Here is a 20738-nt window from a genome sequence, read left to right on the forward strand (position 1 = left end):
AGGTCCCAGGGTGCTTTTCTATAGTGATCTTAACTGATCATCCTCTTGAGAGGGTGGGCAAGGGGTGATAAGCATATTAATTATCAATAGTTTTTGACATTATTACCATTCGCTCTTTTCATAGCATCAGTTTTGGGGTCAGTCTGAGGTCAGGAGAGAATTGAGATTTCTTACATGAAGACACAAGCTGAGAATGTAAATCAAGTCTGCTTGTGTTTGCATGATGTTAAAATGAGTCTCCTTGTCCTGCTAATGTTCTTATACATATTAATGATTTGGGAGAGTGGAACTTCAGATCACTCTGGGCTTTGATTTGTTCTTTTTGACAAGATTTGTCTGAGCAAAACACACCAGGCGTCATTATGCATCCAGCCGATGAGGGAAATGAAAGATTTTTATTGATGAGTTTTACATGTCAGCACTCCTCAAAGAGAACTACAAACGCTGCCAGGCTCGTAACTCCTGTTGAATTTTTCTTTGACCTGGGTGATATTGCCTTGAGATTTTATAATTCATCTACGGCTTCTTTGCCTCAGAGGCTCTAGAGCAAACACTGGCCTGCCACACCCATCCTTGATTTCAACAGTTTACACTGTTCCACTGGAATCACCATTTAGCATTTCTTCATCTTGTTAGGAAAGTATACTGAGATATATAAAACCACCACTCAAGCTCAGGTAGACACACACAAACATGTGCACACACATTACCAGGGGAATTGGGGTGGAATGTAGATCAGGTGTCTCTGTCATTTAAAGCGCAGTTTGGCCCATAGAAAAGGGACAGTATTGAGTTCCCTCCAAGTATGTGTGTGTGTGTGTGTGCATGTGTGAGTGCACGGGATATCCAGATGTACCCATGCCCTTGTTTAGGGGAATGTTAATGACTCTAAGCTTGGATCCATGACAAGTATTAGTATGACCATAGCTACAGTGGTGGCCCTGGCCTCTTTGCTGGGGAGCTTGTGCATGTGTAGAAGGAAATGGACACTGAGCCTTGCGCTTGTAAATAAGTAGCCCAAGCAGGTGTACGTTAACTGGTGTGTGTGTGTCCATGAGTGTGTGCTAGAAACAGCTTGTATAAACTTGTGAAGGAAAGCTAAATGTCATTCGTCATGATTCACTATGGACGTGCCCTGTGTGTGTGTATGTGTGTGCCTGGGTGTTTGTGTGTGTTACCTTCTTTATGAGAGAGGTGAATGGCATTGTGTGAGTGTGTATGCGTGTGTGTGTTATTGTATTCTATATGAGCATTGAGGGCTGCTTTGAAGCAACCTCAGCCAGTCCTCCGCATGCAGGTGGACCAGGAGTGTGCGACAGGTAGGTGTAGTGGGTGAGACAGGGCTGGCCTGATATCTGGTTTCAGACTCAGGATTAAATACAGTAGCTGAGTTCTCCCAGCACTGATGGAAAATGGACTCTACTGTTACAATTGTACAAAGGCTAGATTAGAGCAGAGGAGCAGTAGTGTTTACTGTCAAATCACATCAGCTGTACACACAACGCCTTCTTGTTCCTGTTCACCTATTATACGGCATGTTTTTCTCACTCTATCACATACACCCACCCACACACACACACACACACACACACACACACACACACGTGGATACACACTTCAACCACCCACAAACACATCCTCAGGCTGTTCCAGACAGTCCAGCGGTGCCCAAGTGGGATTTCCCGTCAGCTCCGTCTTTTATGTGGCTCCGATGTCACTGGGAGCAGGAAGTGAGGGTGTCTTGAGTGACAGCTCAGACACACACCGTTAATTATTTTTAAACGCTTTTCCCCCTGTTTTTTGCCTCCCGTCCGAGGTGGTATGGTGCCTCGCACGTGTGTGTTTGTGGCTCTGCATGTCTGTATAGTCTTGGGCTTGGCAGTCGCATTATGTGCAAGTTTGTTTTGTCCCTATTTTGATTTTATGTCTCTGTAAATGTGTGTTTGAATGTGCCAACGAGGTAGGTTATAGTAATCTCCTAAACCGCACCGTACTGGCATCCTCACCGCTGCCACACAGCTGGCTGCGCCTACCCAGGTGAACTGTGCGTAGTGTCAGTTAAGACATTGCAGTGTACAGCAGCAGCAATTGCTTGTACGCTATTTATTTTTTAGAGATTGCAAACAATCTCCTTACATCTTCTATTTCTGTTTTATCCCAAAACTAGGGTTGTAATTCAACACCAGCCACCTGCCAAATAGAGGTAAATTTTTCTTTGTGGCTTGCTGACAACCAACCATTTTCTGAAGGTTCTTTTTTAGTATACCAACCGTATTTAGCTTGTAAATTTTTCTATTTACCACCATAGAGAACAGCTATCTGGTTGCTTGTTGAATTCAAAGCCCTGGAAAAGTATAACAGACAAAAACAAGTGCATACACAGGCATGTGCACACAAAAGTAAGACCTCTTTGATCTCATCTGTTCCTTGGTTTTGGGATGGGGGGTGTGTGGTGGAGTCGGACAGGTCTTGGCGGCGATGGAGAATCCTCAAAGCAAAGGGGCTTGCCTCAGCCCTGCTCTCTCATCTGCCCCATTACCATCACACACACCTCTTGACATCTAAATAGCCCCCCATGCTTGGCATTCAGGGTCTCAGACTGCTTTTATTTTTGAAGGCCATTGCTTTCACTTTTCTATGTGCTTCAGACGAGGCCCACAGCAAGATGTTTCACACTGTAAGCATAGACTGGTTGGTATCTCACACAGTAGCTTTTAAAAGCCAAGCATGCACAGCTGCAGTTCAAATTTAACACTTGGCTTTTGGCAGCTTCCAGTTGTTAGGGTGCAGGCTGCTTCACTGTAACTCTATCTGTATTTCTCTCTGACTTTGATGCATACAGAGCAGTGTTGTTTTGGACTTGCAGATTAGATAAAATGTACAGTTCTGTGTGTTTAAACCTGTCCTGAAAGAGTAACTATAATCCAGCTGTAGCAGTGGTTGGCAGATTTCAGTAATTGAATTCTTGGTGGTGACTGTTTTTACTAAACTTCTCTAAAATAACATCCCTAACGTTTGTAGTCCAGCTACCAAGAACATCACCCTGCATCTGTTTTCCAGGATAACAGGTCCATGCAAAGTTTAGTGCAAAGGGTCACTACTGATTGGAATTCAGATGTGGTGTTTGAATGTATGAAGTAACATGTAGTTCATGATAACACACAATTTGTATGGTTGACTGTGTTGGTACCAAGTGCCTCTGACTCGAGAAATAACCTGCATGCGTTAATCTGTGCAAGGGTGATTGTGTGTGTTCTGCTGGACACTTTAACTGGAAGATAACTTTAACTATTCTGTAATACTTGAATTCACTGTGCTACAGTAAAATGAAATCCTGCTGTGAATAGACCATTTACAGTAAATGTGTGTGTGGGAGAGTGGTTTCAAATTCATTAATGGCGTTTGCGGAAAGCACTTGGCGTGTGCAGGTCCTTTCACCCTATCACGGCATCTGAAAGTCACTTTTCTATTATACAAAGACTTTTAATCCCACAACAACGACTTAAGCCTCCCTATCAAATGATACGTATTGCAGGTGAGTCACAGTAGAAGAGGAGATGAGTACTCTTGACAAGTTTGTTCTCCCATTGTCTTCGAAATTCCAGGAAAGGTGTGCGTGGGTGGAATACCTGGAGGATTGTCATGGAGTTTTGCTGCGAACATTTTCTGGGAAAGGTTGCTGTGGATGTGCTTTATGCGCCTGTGTTTTTGCATGTGTGTGTGTGGGTGGGTTTGTGTGTCTGGATTTGTACGTGCTCAGGGTGTGTTTTTATGTTAGGGGCAAACACACAAGTGCTGTCCTATACATTTGGTGACAGTCATTCAGTCCACCAGCATATACTGCACCCACAATACACTCATCCTTCATAAGGGCTCTGTGACAAGTGAAACTCAACGGCAGCCATCATAACACACATGATATTATTGTTATGCTGTTGCTTTGTAAAATTATGGCATCATGTTGGAAAACTGGTAGATTCATGGTGAAGACGCAATCCAAGGCTGATGCTGGTTTCAAGCAAGCAGAAAGTGTAGGTGTATGACGGATGACTGATGTGACAAAAGGAGCTGAGCAACAAAGATGATGCTGGTACAGGGCAGCATATCAACACACACTTCAAATGCATGTGAGACAGAGAAGAAGATGTTAGCAGTAGGTGTCTCAACCTAGAAATGCTCTGTTTTAGCAGGAAGTACCTTCAATAAAAGTTATGCCTTTGTGTTTTCGTGTTTGTAGTTCTCTGTATGTGACCTCAGTCTGTGATCAGTCATGAGTGAGAATACGTGTGTGTGTGTTTGTCCAGGAAACTCCTCCCTTTCCCTCAGTCACTGCTTCTCTTGACTGTGGACCTTCTCTTCTGAACCATAGGCCTGTCCTTGTTGGGCGTGTGGAGGCTAGAGGGTGGGTGCACAGGCTCGGAGGTGGTTGAGGGTAAAGGTTAGAGGTACCAGGGGTTATTCATGCTTGTTCCCTTGTGAGCGAGAGGACTGTCTGTGTTAAAGCTGCTAATGAGAGCTAGAGGAGGTCAGACCCTGAGGAATGCTCTTGTAAACTGCATAGAAATGTTGTGTGTATGTGTGTGTATGTGTATGTGCACATGTAAGCATAGAGAGCCAGTGGACAAAGAATAAATGTGTGTGTCTCCATCCTCTTGTCACTAGAAGTTTCTATCTGTCTCTTTTATAAAAATGAAGCGCAAACTATTTTGATAATCAGTTAATCATTTTAGTATTTTGTTAAGCAAAAATGCCAAACATTTGCTGTTTTTTTGTCATATATGACAGTAAACTGAATAGCTTTGGGTTTTGTTGGACGTCTTCATGGGCTGTGGGAAATTATAACAGGCATTTTTCACCATTTTCTGACATTTTATAGACAAAATGATTATTCTATTAAAATAATAAAAATAGTTGAAAACTGGTAGTTGCAGCCCTAATATGGTCAGTTATTACGATATTTCTCAGCTGATCAGCTGAGAGGGGATAATAACCCCTTACATTCAGTGTAACTTGGTTCGGGTTGTACAATACTGGTACTTCAGTCCTGTCCTCAGGATGCAGCTCAGCACGTGCTGCTCAGTCATATTGTTTTTCTTGCTGTCACTCCGTAGATACACTTTGGCATTTAAGTCATTTTATTTACTTCTTTCTGGTAAAACGGCCCTACCACATGCAAGAACACCGATTTCATCACACTTGAATAAACATAAAGTAATTTATTCTGATGATACTGATATCAACCACATTTCTGTTAAACACATTTTTACAGTGGTTTATATTGTATTCCTTTATGGTGGAAACTGATGCAGGCACGTTTTAGACATGTTTCTACTGCACATAGCAAGCAAGAAAAGAGGTGTTTCAAAAAATGGCTAGATTCAGTTATCGGGAGAAACTCCTCCCTGAGCGAAGCAGTTTGGCATTAAACAGAGCCAGGGAATTTGGTTCTCCCAAAAAGCGTCATGGTGTCAGCAGTATCACTCTTCAAAACAAGAATTCATTGAAAGAGTGTTTTCTGAAACGACTGTGCAGATTTGCAGATGAAGCAGGTTGTGAATTTCAGTCGCTATCAATGAATCCACATGTGTTTTAAGCAACAGTGGGAACTGTCTAACCTTTGAGGTGTCTGACTAGTTATCCAATTACACTCACTGGTTCCCACAGGCTTCCACCTCACTACGTCCTGGTTGGGAATTCCAGTGTGTCGGCTCCAGCTGAGGCGAGCCCACTTACCCCCTCGAACCGCGTCGAAATGTTCAGACATCTATTCAGGTTCACATTCTTAAGAAGCTTTCTACACACAGTCTTTTATCTGGTTTCACTACGAACACAATCATTACCAGGAAATAAATGTGGCCCTTGGTTATGATTGCTGTAATCCAAAAAGGAAGGACTGCACAGTTGTGGACCATTCAATGAATTCCCAATGTTGACACTGTTCATGATCACTGGATTGCCCTGACTGGGACATTTGCCCTTTGACCTGTGCCATAATTTGTTGTGTCCTGTTGACGTGTGAGCCAAACCTTAACCAGCCCGTTCCCTCTACCTTTCTGATCTTTCTCTCGCTCTCTCTTTTTGGGGCCCACCAGGGCAGACAGTGCGAGAGCCCGGTGTCCACTTTCAAAGGCTCATCTCCTTGTGTTGTTTTTAGGGGTCAGATGGACCGTGGGGGCCAGGGAGGCATCCATGTGGAACCCCGGCCCATCCACATTCCCACAAGACTCAGCAGGAGGTTCTTCCGACTTTATTAGTGCTCCTCAGTCAGTTTGGGGTGCCACTGAAGTTCATGAGGCGGAACATGAAATACTGATTCCACTAGAGTTACACCATTAACTGAGCGTAGTTCCATTGTTAACAGAATTTGCAATGTTAAAAAGCTGTTTTGTCTTTAATCCCGCAATCCTCCATCCTTTTCAAAAAGGTTGTTTTGCCTAGCAACACATACCATAAACAACAAACAATAAATACACTATTCGTTGTCTAAATAGTGACATATACTCTATGTCAGCCATTCATGCCCTTTATGGTCTGTGTCCTGCTGTCTTTAAAACAGAGCTGAAATGATTACCGATTAATCAGAAAATTAATTGACAACAATTTTGTTAATTGCTTAATCATTAAAATCTTTTTTTCAAGCAAAAATGCTACAAAATTGCAGGTTCCAGCTTTTCAAATGTTAAGATTTGCTGCTTTTCTTTGTTTTATATGACAGTGAACTGAGTATCTATGGGTTTGGCACTGTAGATTTGACAAAACAAGCCATTTGAGGACATCACATTGGGCCCTTGGAACTTGTGATGGAACTTTTTCTGATTATTTCGATTAATCAAGAGAATAATCAGCAGATGAATCGATAATATAAAATAGATTAAAGATAAAATATGGGTATGTAAACCTGGCTTTATGAGCTCTAAAAAGTTCATTCTAAAGTTTGCGAGTAGAGCGGGTCAGCATAACATCTTCTGTATAGTCCCATTCTTAATATGAGAGAGGAAGGAAGTGAGAGCAGAAAAAGGAAAGAGAAGAGCCTCACTGTCCGTCCGCGCTCCCTAGAGGATGAGAGCTACAGCAGAGAGGGTCTGAAGGAGCTGCCGGGTGCTTAGCGATGATGTATGAGAGTCACATCCATTACTCTGTCTGGTCTCCATACTCAAACACTCACACACACACACACACACACACAAACGCAGTCTCTACCCATGGGGACCTCAATTTTTGTCAATTTTTGGGTTAGTGTGCATTCAGGTTAAAGTCCCCACCGGGATATAAGAACATGAAACACACACACACCTGTTGGATCAGGTATCCTTTAAACAATGTGAGGCCCCAGTAAGGTTTCTGTATGTGGGTCTGATGTGGACAGAGGCCCCACCATGGGAGTTGAGAAAGCCTTTATGGAAGGAGTGTGTGAGATGTCCCCTTGCTCTGTGTGTGTGTCTGTGTGTGTTCATCTCTGTTGTAGCTGACAGAGACCTATGTAGTCCTTTTGTGCCTGAAGTGCTTCTTGTCCATCAAACAGCCTATAACAAGGTTGTAAGGGACACATATGCAATATGAACGTTCAGTATATCTTAAATAAGAATATAAAGTTATATAGACTCTGTTTCTGGCAATGCATTGTGATTGGATGAGAGAGTTTCCATGGGTGGGGACAGCAGCTATATAAACTTGAAATTAGCAGGTTATTGCTCCGCCTGGGTGAATAATGAACTATAAATGGTAAGAAACAAACAGGATTTGTGACAGAATCCAAGCCTCTATCTTGAGCACTGTTCTTGCCAAATGAACTAATAAAGTAAAATAAATGTTTCATACTGATATGAAAATCGGGGGAAAGCGCTTTAGTTTACGGGTCCTGTAATTTCTTAGTCATTTCCAAGGAGAACTATGTAATTTGGTACCAATTATAGGGACCACTGAGAAAATGTTTGTAGACATTTCATGTAGTAATTAATTTATTTGTGGATTTAAGACAGAACTAGGAAAAGATATAGTTGTTACATAGTTGGCTAGAGTTTATAAGCAGTCGTTGATTTCCTTCAAAGAACTGCTAAAATCTTGACCAGTTTAATGACATATTTTTACATTTCTAGCCTGTAATTTACAACTCAGAAAGACAATATTTACATTTTTGCATGTTCAGCTGACCTGCATAAAAGACACTTACTTTGGTTGAGGAAGGTTACGCTACCAGTTAACTGGAATTAAGTATATGCTGTGAACACTGTCTCCATTTTAAGGCTACAACTAACAATTATTTTCATTATTAATATTAATTTGCAGATTATTTTATTTACTGATTGATTAATAGTTTGGTGTCACTGGGATAGGCTCCAGTCACCCGCGACCCCTAACGGGACCAAGCGGTAGAAAATGGATGGATGGATGGATTAATAGTTTGGTTTATGACAGCAAATAATTGAAAACATTCCAATCATACAGCAATTTCCCACAGTCTAAGTTGACATGTCCATATTGTTTAGTCTGATGAACAGTTTACTATTATAGAAGACAAATATTCACATTTGAGGAGCTGAAACCAGTGTATTTTGTGGGATTTTGGTTTAAGAAATAACTCAAATCATCCAAATTATTTGCCAATTTATTTTTTTGTTAATTGATTAATCAACTAATTGTGTCAGCTCTAATCCATTTCCCCTTTAATTAGTACCAAATTACACAGTCTCCTCTCCTTAGAAATTAGTTACAGTTACGGCTCTTTTCTGGGCAGTGATATTCCTATGGACCATAAAATACAGTGTCACCAGAAAAGGTATAAAAGCAGTAATCCCTCTCTTTTAAATTATGTAATCATATAATTAGGCAAACCGTTATTTTGCATCAGTCTGGATGTCAAATAATAATTCAGTATTTTTCCCCTCTCTGTCTGCCTGTCAGACTGCCAGTCGTCTGTGGCTCTGCAGGTTCTGACCGCCCGCTGCCAGGGAAAGAAAAGCTGTCTGGTTCGAGCCTCCACCAGAGACTTTGGGGATCCGTGTTACTCTGGCACCAGGAAGTACCTCAGTGTCATCTACACCTGCGGTGAGTCCCAACACACCTTTACTGAGGGCTTAATTTTCTTACCACCAGGGGGTGATGTTCGCTCACTGATCAGCTTGACTTAAGTGATGTCCATGATGTTTTAGCTCTGCGTTTCAGAGTTACTAGCTCTAAAATGGGCTCTGTTATACTCAGAGAATAATTATATGTCTTTTTAGACTATAAATGGTTTCTTAAAGAATGCAGTTTTTTGACTATTGAAGCAGTTTCTTTTAGTGGAAGCAAGGAGAGTCAAACAAAAAGTTCAAAGCTTCTAAACTTATTTTCCATATTCAAGTCACATTATGCAAGCAAACATGACACTCCCAAAAACAACTTGGCATTGTATCTTCTGTTTATTCGTCTCTGCGGATGAGGGAGAATGATGGTCTTCCTTTTTATCTGTTCCCCACCCCTGGGCTAATCCTGACCTGTCATGGCTGTAATTTATTAACCACACGTTTGGAGACACACTCAAACGCACACACACGCTATCCAGACGCCTCCAGCACCAGGAATTGATCAATCAGCACCATGGCCTGGAGTCTCTCATACCCACCAAAATAACTGGCACATAGAACCAGATCCAGACTAGGACGACTGTTATGCCTGGCATTTCAATGTGATTTTTGAGTTCTGATTTTAAGGATTGGCGTTTATGAGATCTGTGTCTCTGCCCACTGGGCCTGAAAATCACTATTATGTGCCTCGTAGGACTGTAAATTAATCTTTTCAATTTTTAAATTTGCACATGGGCTGAATTATAATTCTGAAGTTCTGATAACAGTTTATGGCTTGTTTATTGTCTGGTTTTGAAGATCCCCCACCCAGTCCATTGTCTCCAAATGCTGTGTGTTTGTCAGATTGTTGTCCAAGAAATCCATCCGTCCTTTATCTCAGCAACAATCGGTCAGTGCGGACAAGATCATGCAGACTGTACAGCTGTGTTTATGGAGTCGTTTGGCTTGAATCTGACCTCCCTTATCTGTCACTGATAAAACAACGTACTCTCTTAACAGCTCTGGTGCTGAGTAAATGTGTGTGTGTTTGTAGGGTATGTATGGGATGTGGGAAGGTGTAAATGTTCAACGGATAGAGGAACGTGCTGTGAGGGGGTAAGAGATGGGTTTCTTGGGCTGCGGTGGGAGTCGAAAGGTTTAAATGTGAGTAAATCAGTCTAGCTGCTGTAGACATGAAGTCACTGGTTGCTCCAGGCTCCAGCAAAGTGGTAATTTCGGGGGATCCTCTTTCATTGGTGGTTGAGTGTGTGTAGGATTGACCCCATTTTTGTCGGAGTAGGGGACAGAGGATGACTGTCTCCACTTGATTGGTTGCATTTATGTGCATATCTGTGTGTGTGTGGTTGTCTGTACAATGTTTTGTTCCAACTGAAAAAAGTGGCATCTACTTACACAAAGTGATTGTTAGCACAACATTTTTAAACATTTTGATGGATAGTGAATGAGTAAATAAATAAATACCCATGATTGGCGAGAATTGTATGTACTTATTTGTATTTAAGAGGTATTTTAGAGTAGGAATTTTTACAAAAAGTATGATTTTGTTTAGTTCTAACATCCATGAAGTGAACTCTCTGTCTTTGAGTGTGTATATGTGTTTGTGTGTGTGTGTGAGTTTCTGTACCACTAAATGTGTATCATGGGCCACGCTGCCTGAAGGAGGTGTTAACCCACTTAAAAACTTTACTGCCCCATGATGACCTAAGTACTATTTTAGGGGCTTTTGCAGCCTGCCAAGAATAAAACAATTCAGGAAACGACTTTTTAGGAGTGTATATGTGTGCATGAGCATGTGTTGAGTATGGGTTGGTGTTTGGGTGGACAGCACACACACACGCAGGCATGAGTATGTGTTTGATTGACAATATGGACTCTCTATCGGGCTCAGCTTGCCTGTGATTTATAAAGCCATGAACCCTCCGAGCTCCAGCTTCTTCCTCACACAGCCCCAGGGGTGGACTTGCTTCTTAGCAATAACACAGCAGCAAATGGCCCAGAACCTGCCATCAGTCTCCCAGCAGATCACACACACTCCACACGGCCGCCACTGTCAGGCTTCATTTACATCCACTGTCCCTGGAGGAAGTCCCTATGGTTTGTTTGTTTGTCAAAAAATACTTAAGACAGGCGTCAGATCGCGGAGTGCAGCTCTAAATATATGACATCCCTGTATTTTATCAAGATGAAGTATAAAATACGTTTGCAGCAATGAGTTCTGTCTTGCAAATTATTCATAGCTTAAACTTGGAAACATTTACCCTCGGTGTGGCGATTGATGAATGAGCCTGCTCGGGGCACCTTTCTTCAAAAGCAAAGTTCCAATAATACCCCTTTGAAGTTTCTTTCTTGTAATGTTGTGTTGGTTACTTTGTCAGGGTTTGACCTAAGCCTTTTGAAGCTGCAGGAATGAAAACTCTGCCTCTTTGCAACATGAGTCCGTCGGTATGTTTGATTATAAAAAGTCCAGTTCTGGTTGATATTGTATGCACAGTGTAAGCTGTTCTTTTTGGTCAAGTGTTGGTATAACAGCTGTAGGAAGGGTCCTATTTATACAGCTTTTAAACTTACTTTAACAAAATATGATTCATGGACATCCATGCTGATCAGATCACATTAAGAAGAATCTTTCTCTCCTTCCCCTCTTCCTTCCTGTGTCAGTCCCAGACACAGGCCTCCCTACCCAGAGCACAGCTCTTTTCCTCCCCTGAGAGGTATTAAAGCTTCAGACTTTATATTAAGATGAGGAGGCCTCTATCCTAAACTTCCCTCCAAGGCTTCCCCTCAAGAGTGTTCACTGCGGTGTAATGGATCACCCTGAACAAGCCACACAGCCTCTTTCGAACCATGCACAGCAGACTTTCAGGGGGATGAAAGATTATGGAAAGCCTAATGAACAGGTCTAATTTCTGAAGAGGAAATGGATTAATTGCGGCACTTAGCTGGTTAGCATGGAACCTGGGTTTGGAAAAGGGGGGCTCGGTGGAATAGGCAGCTCAGGCATTTCCATCCCTGGGGTTGAAACCTCAAAATGGAAATGGGATCCCTAAAAAAATCCTAATGAAAGTATAATGAGTCTATTAATATCCTATATGTGTTTTCAAATATAGGACTATTGCCACTACTCTTGCTTTTGGACCAGATGCAAAAACAAAGCTATGCAGCTTAGCTGTTGAACATTTTTTCCACTTACCGTCTGAGCCATTACTATGTATCAAATGGGAAGATTCTTTTGACAAAACAATCTCACCTCAAGGTCAATTTTTTTATCGGCAGATGGATTTTGCTCAGTTGAAATAAAAACGTAAATGTTCAAATTTATATATTTTCTGAGCACTTTAAGGACTTTTCGTCCATGGTGGCTTAAATGTTGAGTTTCAAAGTTCTTGACCTCGGAAAACGATGTTGACAAACAGGACAAAAATGACAAAAACAGATTCTCGATGTCTTGGGTGATTTTATGGACATTTCCCCTAAATTCAGTCACCCAAGTTCAGGCATGTTTGGTATCTTTGTAAACCTTGAAAACTCAACTAATTTAAGATTATAACAACCTACAATAAGTTTGTAATAATGGACTCACAGGTCAGTCGGGGAGAAAACAGCTACTGTACTACTATTTCTGGGCCTGTTTTGTTTCACAAAACTCAACAAAAAGGTCGTGTTGAATCTCTTACAATGTGTTGGTACAGTTGGAGTTTTATAGAAAACAAGCATTTTAGGTATTATAACTATGTGCCTGTCCCTCAGAATCAAAGAAAAAGGAGTTATGATCACAACTATTATCATATTTATACACCTTTAATTGAAATGAACAAATTCATGCACTTCTTGAAATTTACCAAAATAACACAAATTAACTTAATTGGATATCATAAAGTATTTCCTCCATCTTTTTCTTTAGCAGATAGGATACTGGTTTCATTTATTTTAGTGAAGGTTACACTGTAGAGACTAAACTGCAGGGACTGACAGAGGTGTGTTCACTGTACCACTGGTGTTTTTAATGGACACAAACGGAGTAGAGGAGGCTCTGGCTGCCTACGTGTGTCTCCAGGGGGGGCTGATTTAGATGTAACAGGGGAAAATAGAGGAGGATAAAGATGTAATTCAGAAGCTTGAGGGTTTGGATTGTCCCAATTGGTTATGCAGACATACGCACAGACAGATACACTCAAATATACAGCACAAAGATACTTGAGGTGCACATGTGGCCGCTGCAAGCCACACACTCCTCCAGCTCCCCCGCACACATTCATGTCATTTCAGCAGAGAGAGACTGTGGGTAAGATGTTTATTTTGGCCCAGTTGTGTGGAACTGCAGTCCATTCAGGCAGGCAGTAGCTGCTGCTGGGCCCCATCATTCTCCCTTATAGCTCATCCTATAGCTGCACTGGAGGACAGGCAAAAACACATGCATTTATCCTGTGTAGAGTGAAGCAAATAAACACTCTAATCTGACACATACGCAGGTTTGCACACAAGCTGCTTGGCTTTCTTGTCAGTACGAGAGTTTGAGTCCTTAATCTTTAATCTAACCCACAGTCTGTTAGGTCTCTATTCGGGTCTCTTTTTGGGACAGACTAGCCCTGGAGCGTGGTTCGTTCCTCAAGTTGTTTAATGCTTTTTACTGTTATTTCCTGAAAGCCTCCAGCTTCATCCATCTCAAGTTGGTGACGACCACCATCAAAATTTGTGGTAGTTTACTGTAAGTGGGCCCTGAACCCCTTTTTCAGGATAGTATCTGGAAAAATTATGTAGATTCAAATATTAAGCTACTACAATGTCATGAATAGTCATAGAGGTATGATGTTCATCAGGAAGTAAGAAGGGCTTACTTATTAATAAATATGATTAATCTGAACATGATGACAAAGGTGTTGCTAGTTATTGTTTTGTAACTGAACAATTTATCCTCAACTTTATAAATATCTGCTCTTCAGTTTGTCATTTGTGCCCTATAAAATAAGCTTTCATTTGAGCCCAAGATTACCTTTCGACCTTAGAAATAATGCTCACTGTGGCCAAAGTTAGTCACTTTTGAGACTATTTTTGAGAAATTCCAGTTACCTATTGATGGAATATTAAAGGATTTTTATTCTCATGGGCTCATTTTAGTCATTTTGCAAGTTTAAGGCTTTATATTGTAATATGTTGAAGCCACACCTTGTTAGTTGAAAAGAAACAAATAATTTGTTTTCTTTGGGTGTGGTTTGGGTGTGGTTTACTACAAAATGGCCAAATCCAATTGTAGCAAGTAGAGTGTCAATCACAGAAAAACTTTAGTGGGAATGTCAGAAGATTCTGGCTCTCATTGCATCATTATACAGCCTATGACCGACCCCACCCATTGGGTATTTTATTAGGGTAAAACAAACCAAGACCCAAGAAAAGGTGTTTTAAAAGACGGTCTTTGACCCAGATGTGATCCGTGGTGTGTCTGATTTTAGTGAGTGGAAAAGCGAGCAGAAAGGAATGAAATGGCCCCTCTGAATGCTCCCCAGCCTCGTAACACAAACCTGACTCTGCAGAAACCCTGGAATAACAGCCGCAGCTGGCACTCTCAGGAACACTGCTGCGAGAAAACACACAGCACGTGACCTCACCTGACCTGTGTGTGTGTGTGTGTGTGTGTGTGTGTGTGTGTGTGTGTGTGTGTCGGTGTGTTGCATTAATAGTTGTTGTGGTTGGTTCAGCCAATGTCCATAAAAGGCATTGAGTTTGAGTGGTAACATCATCTCTGCTAAGCTTTGTTGTCTCTTCATCCATCCTAACACACTCACTCACACACTCACACACACACACACACACACACACACACACACACACACACACACACACACACACACACACACACACACACCATGAATAATTAGCTTTAGGCCAAATAAAGTCTCCTCTAAGCTTTACTGAAGTTCGATAATATAACAGGCTGAAAGTTATTGAAGCCACTCAGGGTGTGGTCTCCGGAGCAGGACGAGTAACATGGAGGGAATTTTTGGCGGGAACACACTGTTGCCATGGGGATTTGCTGATGCAAGGGGTTGTGGGAGTGTGCTTTGCCAGCATGTTCAGTCAGCTGATGTCTGCCCCGCACCAAGTCTCATCCACTTTCATCATCTGGTGTCTGCTGGCTGTTTTTGTTGCACACAAGCAACATGTAGCACCAAGCACACATGTTGGCGCACACACATTGAAGCAAATAAAAACTGGCTAAATCACACCCTAATTCTGATAGATTTACCTCCTTCAAACACATACACACTCAGCTATATGTAGTGTGGTCATACATTACAAATCTAGTTTAATACCCAGCCGATGTGAGCACTGGCCCTGGGCAGAAAGTCTGTAAGAAGTTAATCAGATTAAAATGTATCTTGAACAAAAGATGTTAAATTCCCTTTTAAGACTTTCCATCGCTCTTTTCCCTTTTTGCTTTCTCCTCTTTCCCACCCACCACTCCCACATGCTTGACTCATAGACATAGGCTTTTTCACCATGTGTGGTTGGTGTCTGCTGTCTTTTTCTCACTCTGTCCCCTTCAATGTTCTCCATTTCCTTGTCCATGTCACCCTCAAAACCTGTAAAGGCCCTGACCTCTGCCTTTCATCTCATCCCTCTTCCTTGTTTTTCTTCTGTATCCATTCTGTCCACCATTTCCGATCCCTCAGACAGCGATAGCCTAGAGATTAGAGATGGAAGTTGACTGGTTTATGTCCCTGACTATATGAGGAAATAGGAATTTTTTTCATGGGGAGTAATTGAGTTATGCAGATGCTTTTTTCATAGTGCCTTTGAGCAATAGACTGAACTGCCAGTTACTTCCCAAGTTCAGTGCCACAGGTTTTTTTTTTAGCAGCTCCCTCGTATAATTGTTTGTAACACAACCTAATCTGCAACTAATCCTATTGGCTGTTGCTATAAATAATGTTCTTACCAAAATACACCACTCTGTTACTGAAGTTGCACTGGTTAGAATCTAATCCTTTAAAGTATTCTTATTTTATTTGAAATAAAATGGAACTTAATCAAAATCTGTTCAAAGAAAAAGTTTATTAGTTACTTAATTACTTAAAATTAGAGACTGCAATTTCTGCAAGATAAAAATTAAAAAAAAGACAGTTTGAACTGGATTCGTTTCCATTAAAAACAAGATGAGTAAAATAAACCATGAATAAACAGGAGTCTTTACACTTTCTGATGTGGTGCTATGAAGTTTCTATAATTTGTATAATGCAGTTAAAAATCTAGCAAATCCTTCAAGCCAAAGAGACTTAAGCAAAAATGAAATGGCTGAATGCCACTTCTCAACCAAGTTGCTAAATTACTGAGAGATTTGTTGTAACTCCTTACTTGGACCCTTGGTTTTTAATCATTTTGTCTGTTAGTGTAAAAAACTTCCACAAAGCCTTGTATCTCACTCCAAAATCCATGACTAATGTGAGTTAAGAGTGTTCTCAGAACATTTTCCTTTTCCCCTGAGCCAGTGGTGCAGAGTGTTTTGTATCCATCGCTATTCACTTTGGCTTGTGTCGGTACCAAACCAAAGTCCCTTTGGTGAAAATAGAAAGAGAGAAACACTGGAAACGGAAACTAGACTAACTAGTGTGTCAGCCACTATCTACTGACTGCTTAGTGAACATGGGGAAGCAACAACAGCGGGCTGTGCTGATACAGACAGATAACACAGGTGACTGCAGCATGATAGGATGAGTGCCAACTCAGTACTCACTGGGTATGATGAACTCAAGCCTAACCTTTGAGGCACTCAACAGGCTCATCAGCTTTAGCAACAAAAAAAAAAGCTGTTAGCAAATGTCGAAATGTGTATCATCACCTGTTAACCAAAACACAAGATAAACCCATGCAGTGATGATACTGTATGATGTCTATGTGGAAGGTTTGAATGGTTCAATCAATGAGGACCAAAGGTGGAATGTAACAGTGGAATGTAAGAGTACATTTACTCAAGTACAAATTTGAGATACTTGTACTTAAGTGTTTCCATTTCATGCTACTTTATACTTTTCCTCCACAATTCAGAGGGAAAAGTGCTTTTTACTCCACTACATACAAAAAAGATTTTACATGCAAAACATATCTTATAATATATGATGCATATTATGTAAAGTAGTTCAAATTAGCTCCACCTGGACCAACTGCAAGAGTAAAATGCCACTTACACATTAATGTACAAGTAATGTTAATCCAATAATGTAATATACAATAGTAAATAGTAATATATAACACTCAAATGGGCCATTTTCTGCATTATGAGAACTTTTTCTTTTGATACTTAAAGTACATTTAGCTAATAATATGTGCATACTTTAAAAAAAACTTTTGATATTTTCAATGCATGACTTTTACTTGTAATGGAGTATTTCTATATTGTAGTGTTGCTTCTTTTACTCAAGTAAAGGATTTGAATATTTCCACTGCCACTAATGAGCACTAAGTTGGCTTATTAAGTGTTTTTTTCGATATCTTTGTTTCCCTGATGTCATGTCCTTATAGTATTAGCATAGGTAGATGTAAATTGTTAAATTTCTTATTTTTGGTTAAAGATTATTCTATGATGGATGTATCCACTGTAGCCCTTGCTAAGTGTCTGTTATTAGTGGCATTAGGTGTAGATTTGTAGTTTTAATTGATTTTCTGTCTAAATACTGCAGTATTTTCTGTTTCGGAGAAATGCTCACTTGTTAGATTTCTTTCCTGCTGTGCCTTCCCCCTTTATCTTCATTGTGCAGACAGTCTCATGACATTATAGATAATCAGTGTCTCCCCTCTTGTCTGCTCTGTATAGGAATGGGAGAAAGAGGGCCTCTCTGATGATCATATGTGGTCTGTCGCTCTGCTGCCGCTAGTCGAAGCCACTTATGTCGCTGTAACCGCTCTGCGGAGGAATGTTCTACGTTTGGCTTTAGGCTGTTTGTCTGCTTAAGAAAATGTAGGATAATAAGAGCATGCAGTCAAGTTAACATTCATGCTACAGTCACATGTTTGCACACAAACGCATGTATACACATATACAAACATATCTACGCACGTAAAAACAAGTACAAATAGATCATACAGTACATGCACAAACTGAATGCACAAACACTGTACACACAAACACACAAACATCTCCCCCCGGCCTGTGGGTTTTTCTTGGCCTGTTTTCCCAAATGAGCAACTGCTTCTTTGTTGGGCTGGAAACTGCAACATAAGCAAAGCTTTGCACGAGAACTCGCTGCCAACTTTATCGGCTTCACAAAGTCGTAAACCGTGTACACTACTGTTTTCGTGTCACTCTGCGCTCACGGCGAAAACTACTCTTTTTGGGTTTCAATCGTTCTTGTTTTCGTTTGTATGTAGAGTGTGTTGAATCGGGGGGGGGGCAGACCAATGCTTTCCAGTCTGTGGCTGGTTTCAGTTTTCTTCCTGCGGTGGACGAGGACAGAGGGAGAGGAAGAGAGACAGGGGAGAATTAGTGTGTTAGTGTGTGTGTGTGTGTGTGGGGAGAGGCAGTCCAGGGGGTGGGAACCCACGGGAGAAATTCCCAGGGCATCTTAAGCTAGAATTATACTTGACCTGCAGGATGCATTTAAATGTCTCTGTGGATCCATGCAGAGAAGGGTGTTCTGGGTAACTATAGGTCTCAGAGGCTCGCAGAGGAGTCTTAGCACACACCTTCCCAAATCTTTTTGTTTCAGCTTTAGTCACAATGACATGTCAACAACAGTGGACATCACTGGAATTCTAATATAATTTTAACAGCTTTCTTGTTGTTTGAAGAGGATATTGTGTCAATGTACAATCTGGTTTAATAAATAAATAATTTGTATATTTGGATTTGTGAATATGGTATTTCGTCAACACAATTATTAAATTCAAGGTACCCTGTGTAGTTTTTTACCACTAGTAGCACTATTGAGCAATGTTTTTAAGAGTGGGCCCCAGTTTTGTTTGTATCACATGCACGCACACAAGGATGCACACGCACGTGGCAACGCGATAAACATTCCTGCTGACGGCTACACGCTGTTCCACCGATTGACCGCAGCCAAATAATGCCAAGAAACACAGTGATGCGCCAGGAAAGAAGAAGAAGACTGCAAGCTAGCAAACATGGATCTAAACAATGTAAGATTTAAAATGTTTATGAAATCAGCCTTTCAAATGTTTTATGAGAAAGGAAATGTACTACTATATACAAAATATAACTGTTTATGATTCCACAGGATACATAGTTAAATAGATTTAATTTTTAATTATCAAAATTGTAGGGAACAAAAGCGCATTCTCTGAACATAACTTAAAGTCAGAGACTATGCTATAGTGTAAGAATCTCTTAATGTGTACAACAAAGTGATTGGTCAATCCTACTTACTGTCAGAAAAACAAAATGGAAAACAAAAATCACGTTTTACTCAAACCTGTACTACACCCCAAAAAAAAAAAAAAAAAAAAAAAACAACAAAGCCAACAACTCTAAACAACAGCTGTGAACAAGGAGTGGGCAACATGGATTAAATCCTCTATCATGGAATATGATCATTTAAATTGCAATATTGGTCTAGTGTATCAGTTAAGAAAAAATTGACAAGAAAGTCTGTTTTTAGCTAATGCAGCAAATTGAACACCTATGAACATCAATGCACTACCCAAACCCAACTTTGCAATAAAGCGGCCCTGCTCGTTGATTTGCAACACTGCCCACAATGGCCTAATTCTATTAGATATTAAAGGGACAGATACCATGTTATGAACTGTGTGGAAAAACCTGTTGACAAATTCATATTGTCTCACAGTACACATGGTCATATTGCCCAACCATACCGTTCTTGTTCCCTTCGTGCAGCCTGGAGCAGCATGTTCCACCTCTTACGCACCACATTCCCAGATCACCAATCTGAGCTGAATGAACTTCTCAGGTCACTTCCTGGAGCTGCACTCTGACTTTTTTCATCCCTCTCTCTCTATTACTCACTCTCACACACACTCATGCATACACTTGCAGCCCCCTCCTCCTCTTTGGCTTGCTGCTTCCCTCCTCTTTCTACCTCTCTTTGATTGCTCACTCACACAGCAGTGGGCTGTGTAGGTGGACACTACATGTCCCTGCTTCTGTCTCTCCTTCTCTCTCTCTCTCTCTCTCACACACTCCCTCGCTCCCTCCCTCATTCTCTCTCTCTCTCTCTCTCTCTCTCTCTCCTGCTGTCACATTCCAGTTGTCTAAAGCCGGGTTTAACTTTCTCTCTCCCTGAGAGTAGGAATGAAAGGAAAACTAAAAGAGGAGAAGCATTAGACAAGCCTCATTCTCTCTGGATGAGGAGAAGAAAAGAAGAGGAAACCCTTCATACTCCATTTGGCTTAAAAGGGGGGAGTCACCATAAAGGAGCATACCTTCTTAAAAGGGTTAACCTTTTCTTTTCCTCCCTCCCTCCTTCTTGCTTTTCCTTTTTTGGGTTGTGCTCTTTCATTCTGGTCGGACCCACGGTGGACTATTCACGTGAGCGCTTGTTTTCACGGCAAAGCTAGTCCCAGCTCTCCTGGTGGGACGGAGAGGAGGAGGAGGGGGCAGTGTTTGACAAGCCAGACAGCCGCACACAAACACACGCTCAGAAAGAAGGTTGCTGCCTGGACTCCGGAGGATTTTCCATTCAGCAATGTGTGTGTAAGTGTCACCTC

General features: G+C 41.2%; 1 protein-coding gene across 3 annotated transcripts in view; it reads left to right on the plus strand.

Moving 5' to 3' along the window:
• LOC122863414 (protein eva-1 homolog A) overlaps positions 1 to 20738 on the plus strand; it is a 78357-nt gene that overhangs the window by 27487 nt on the left and 30132 nt on the right. Inside the window, exon 5 of one of the 3 annotated variants that reach the window (XM_044169911.1) lies at positions 8902 to 9045. The exons of 1 other annotated variant lie outside the window; for it this stretch is intronic. In XM_044169911.1, coding sequence (XP_044025846.1) covers positions 8902 to 9045 — 144 coding nt within the window. Of the gene's footprint in view, positions 1 to 8901; positions 9046 to 20262; positions 20725 to 20738 lie in introns of those variants that run through there. One more of the 3 variants, XM_044169913.1, reaches the window with a different exon arrangement.

This window comes from Siniperca chuatsi, linkage group LG16, assembly GCF_020085105.1.
Source record: "Siniperca chuatsi isolate FFG_IHB_CAS linkage group LG16, ASM2008510v1, whole genome shotgun sequence".
Classification (NCBI taxonomy): Eukaryota; Metazoa; Chordata; class Actinopteri; order Centrarchiformes; family Sinipercidae; genus Siniperca; species Siniperca chuatsi.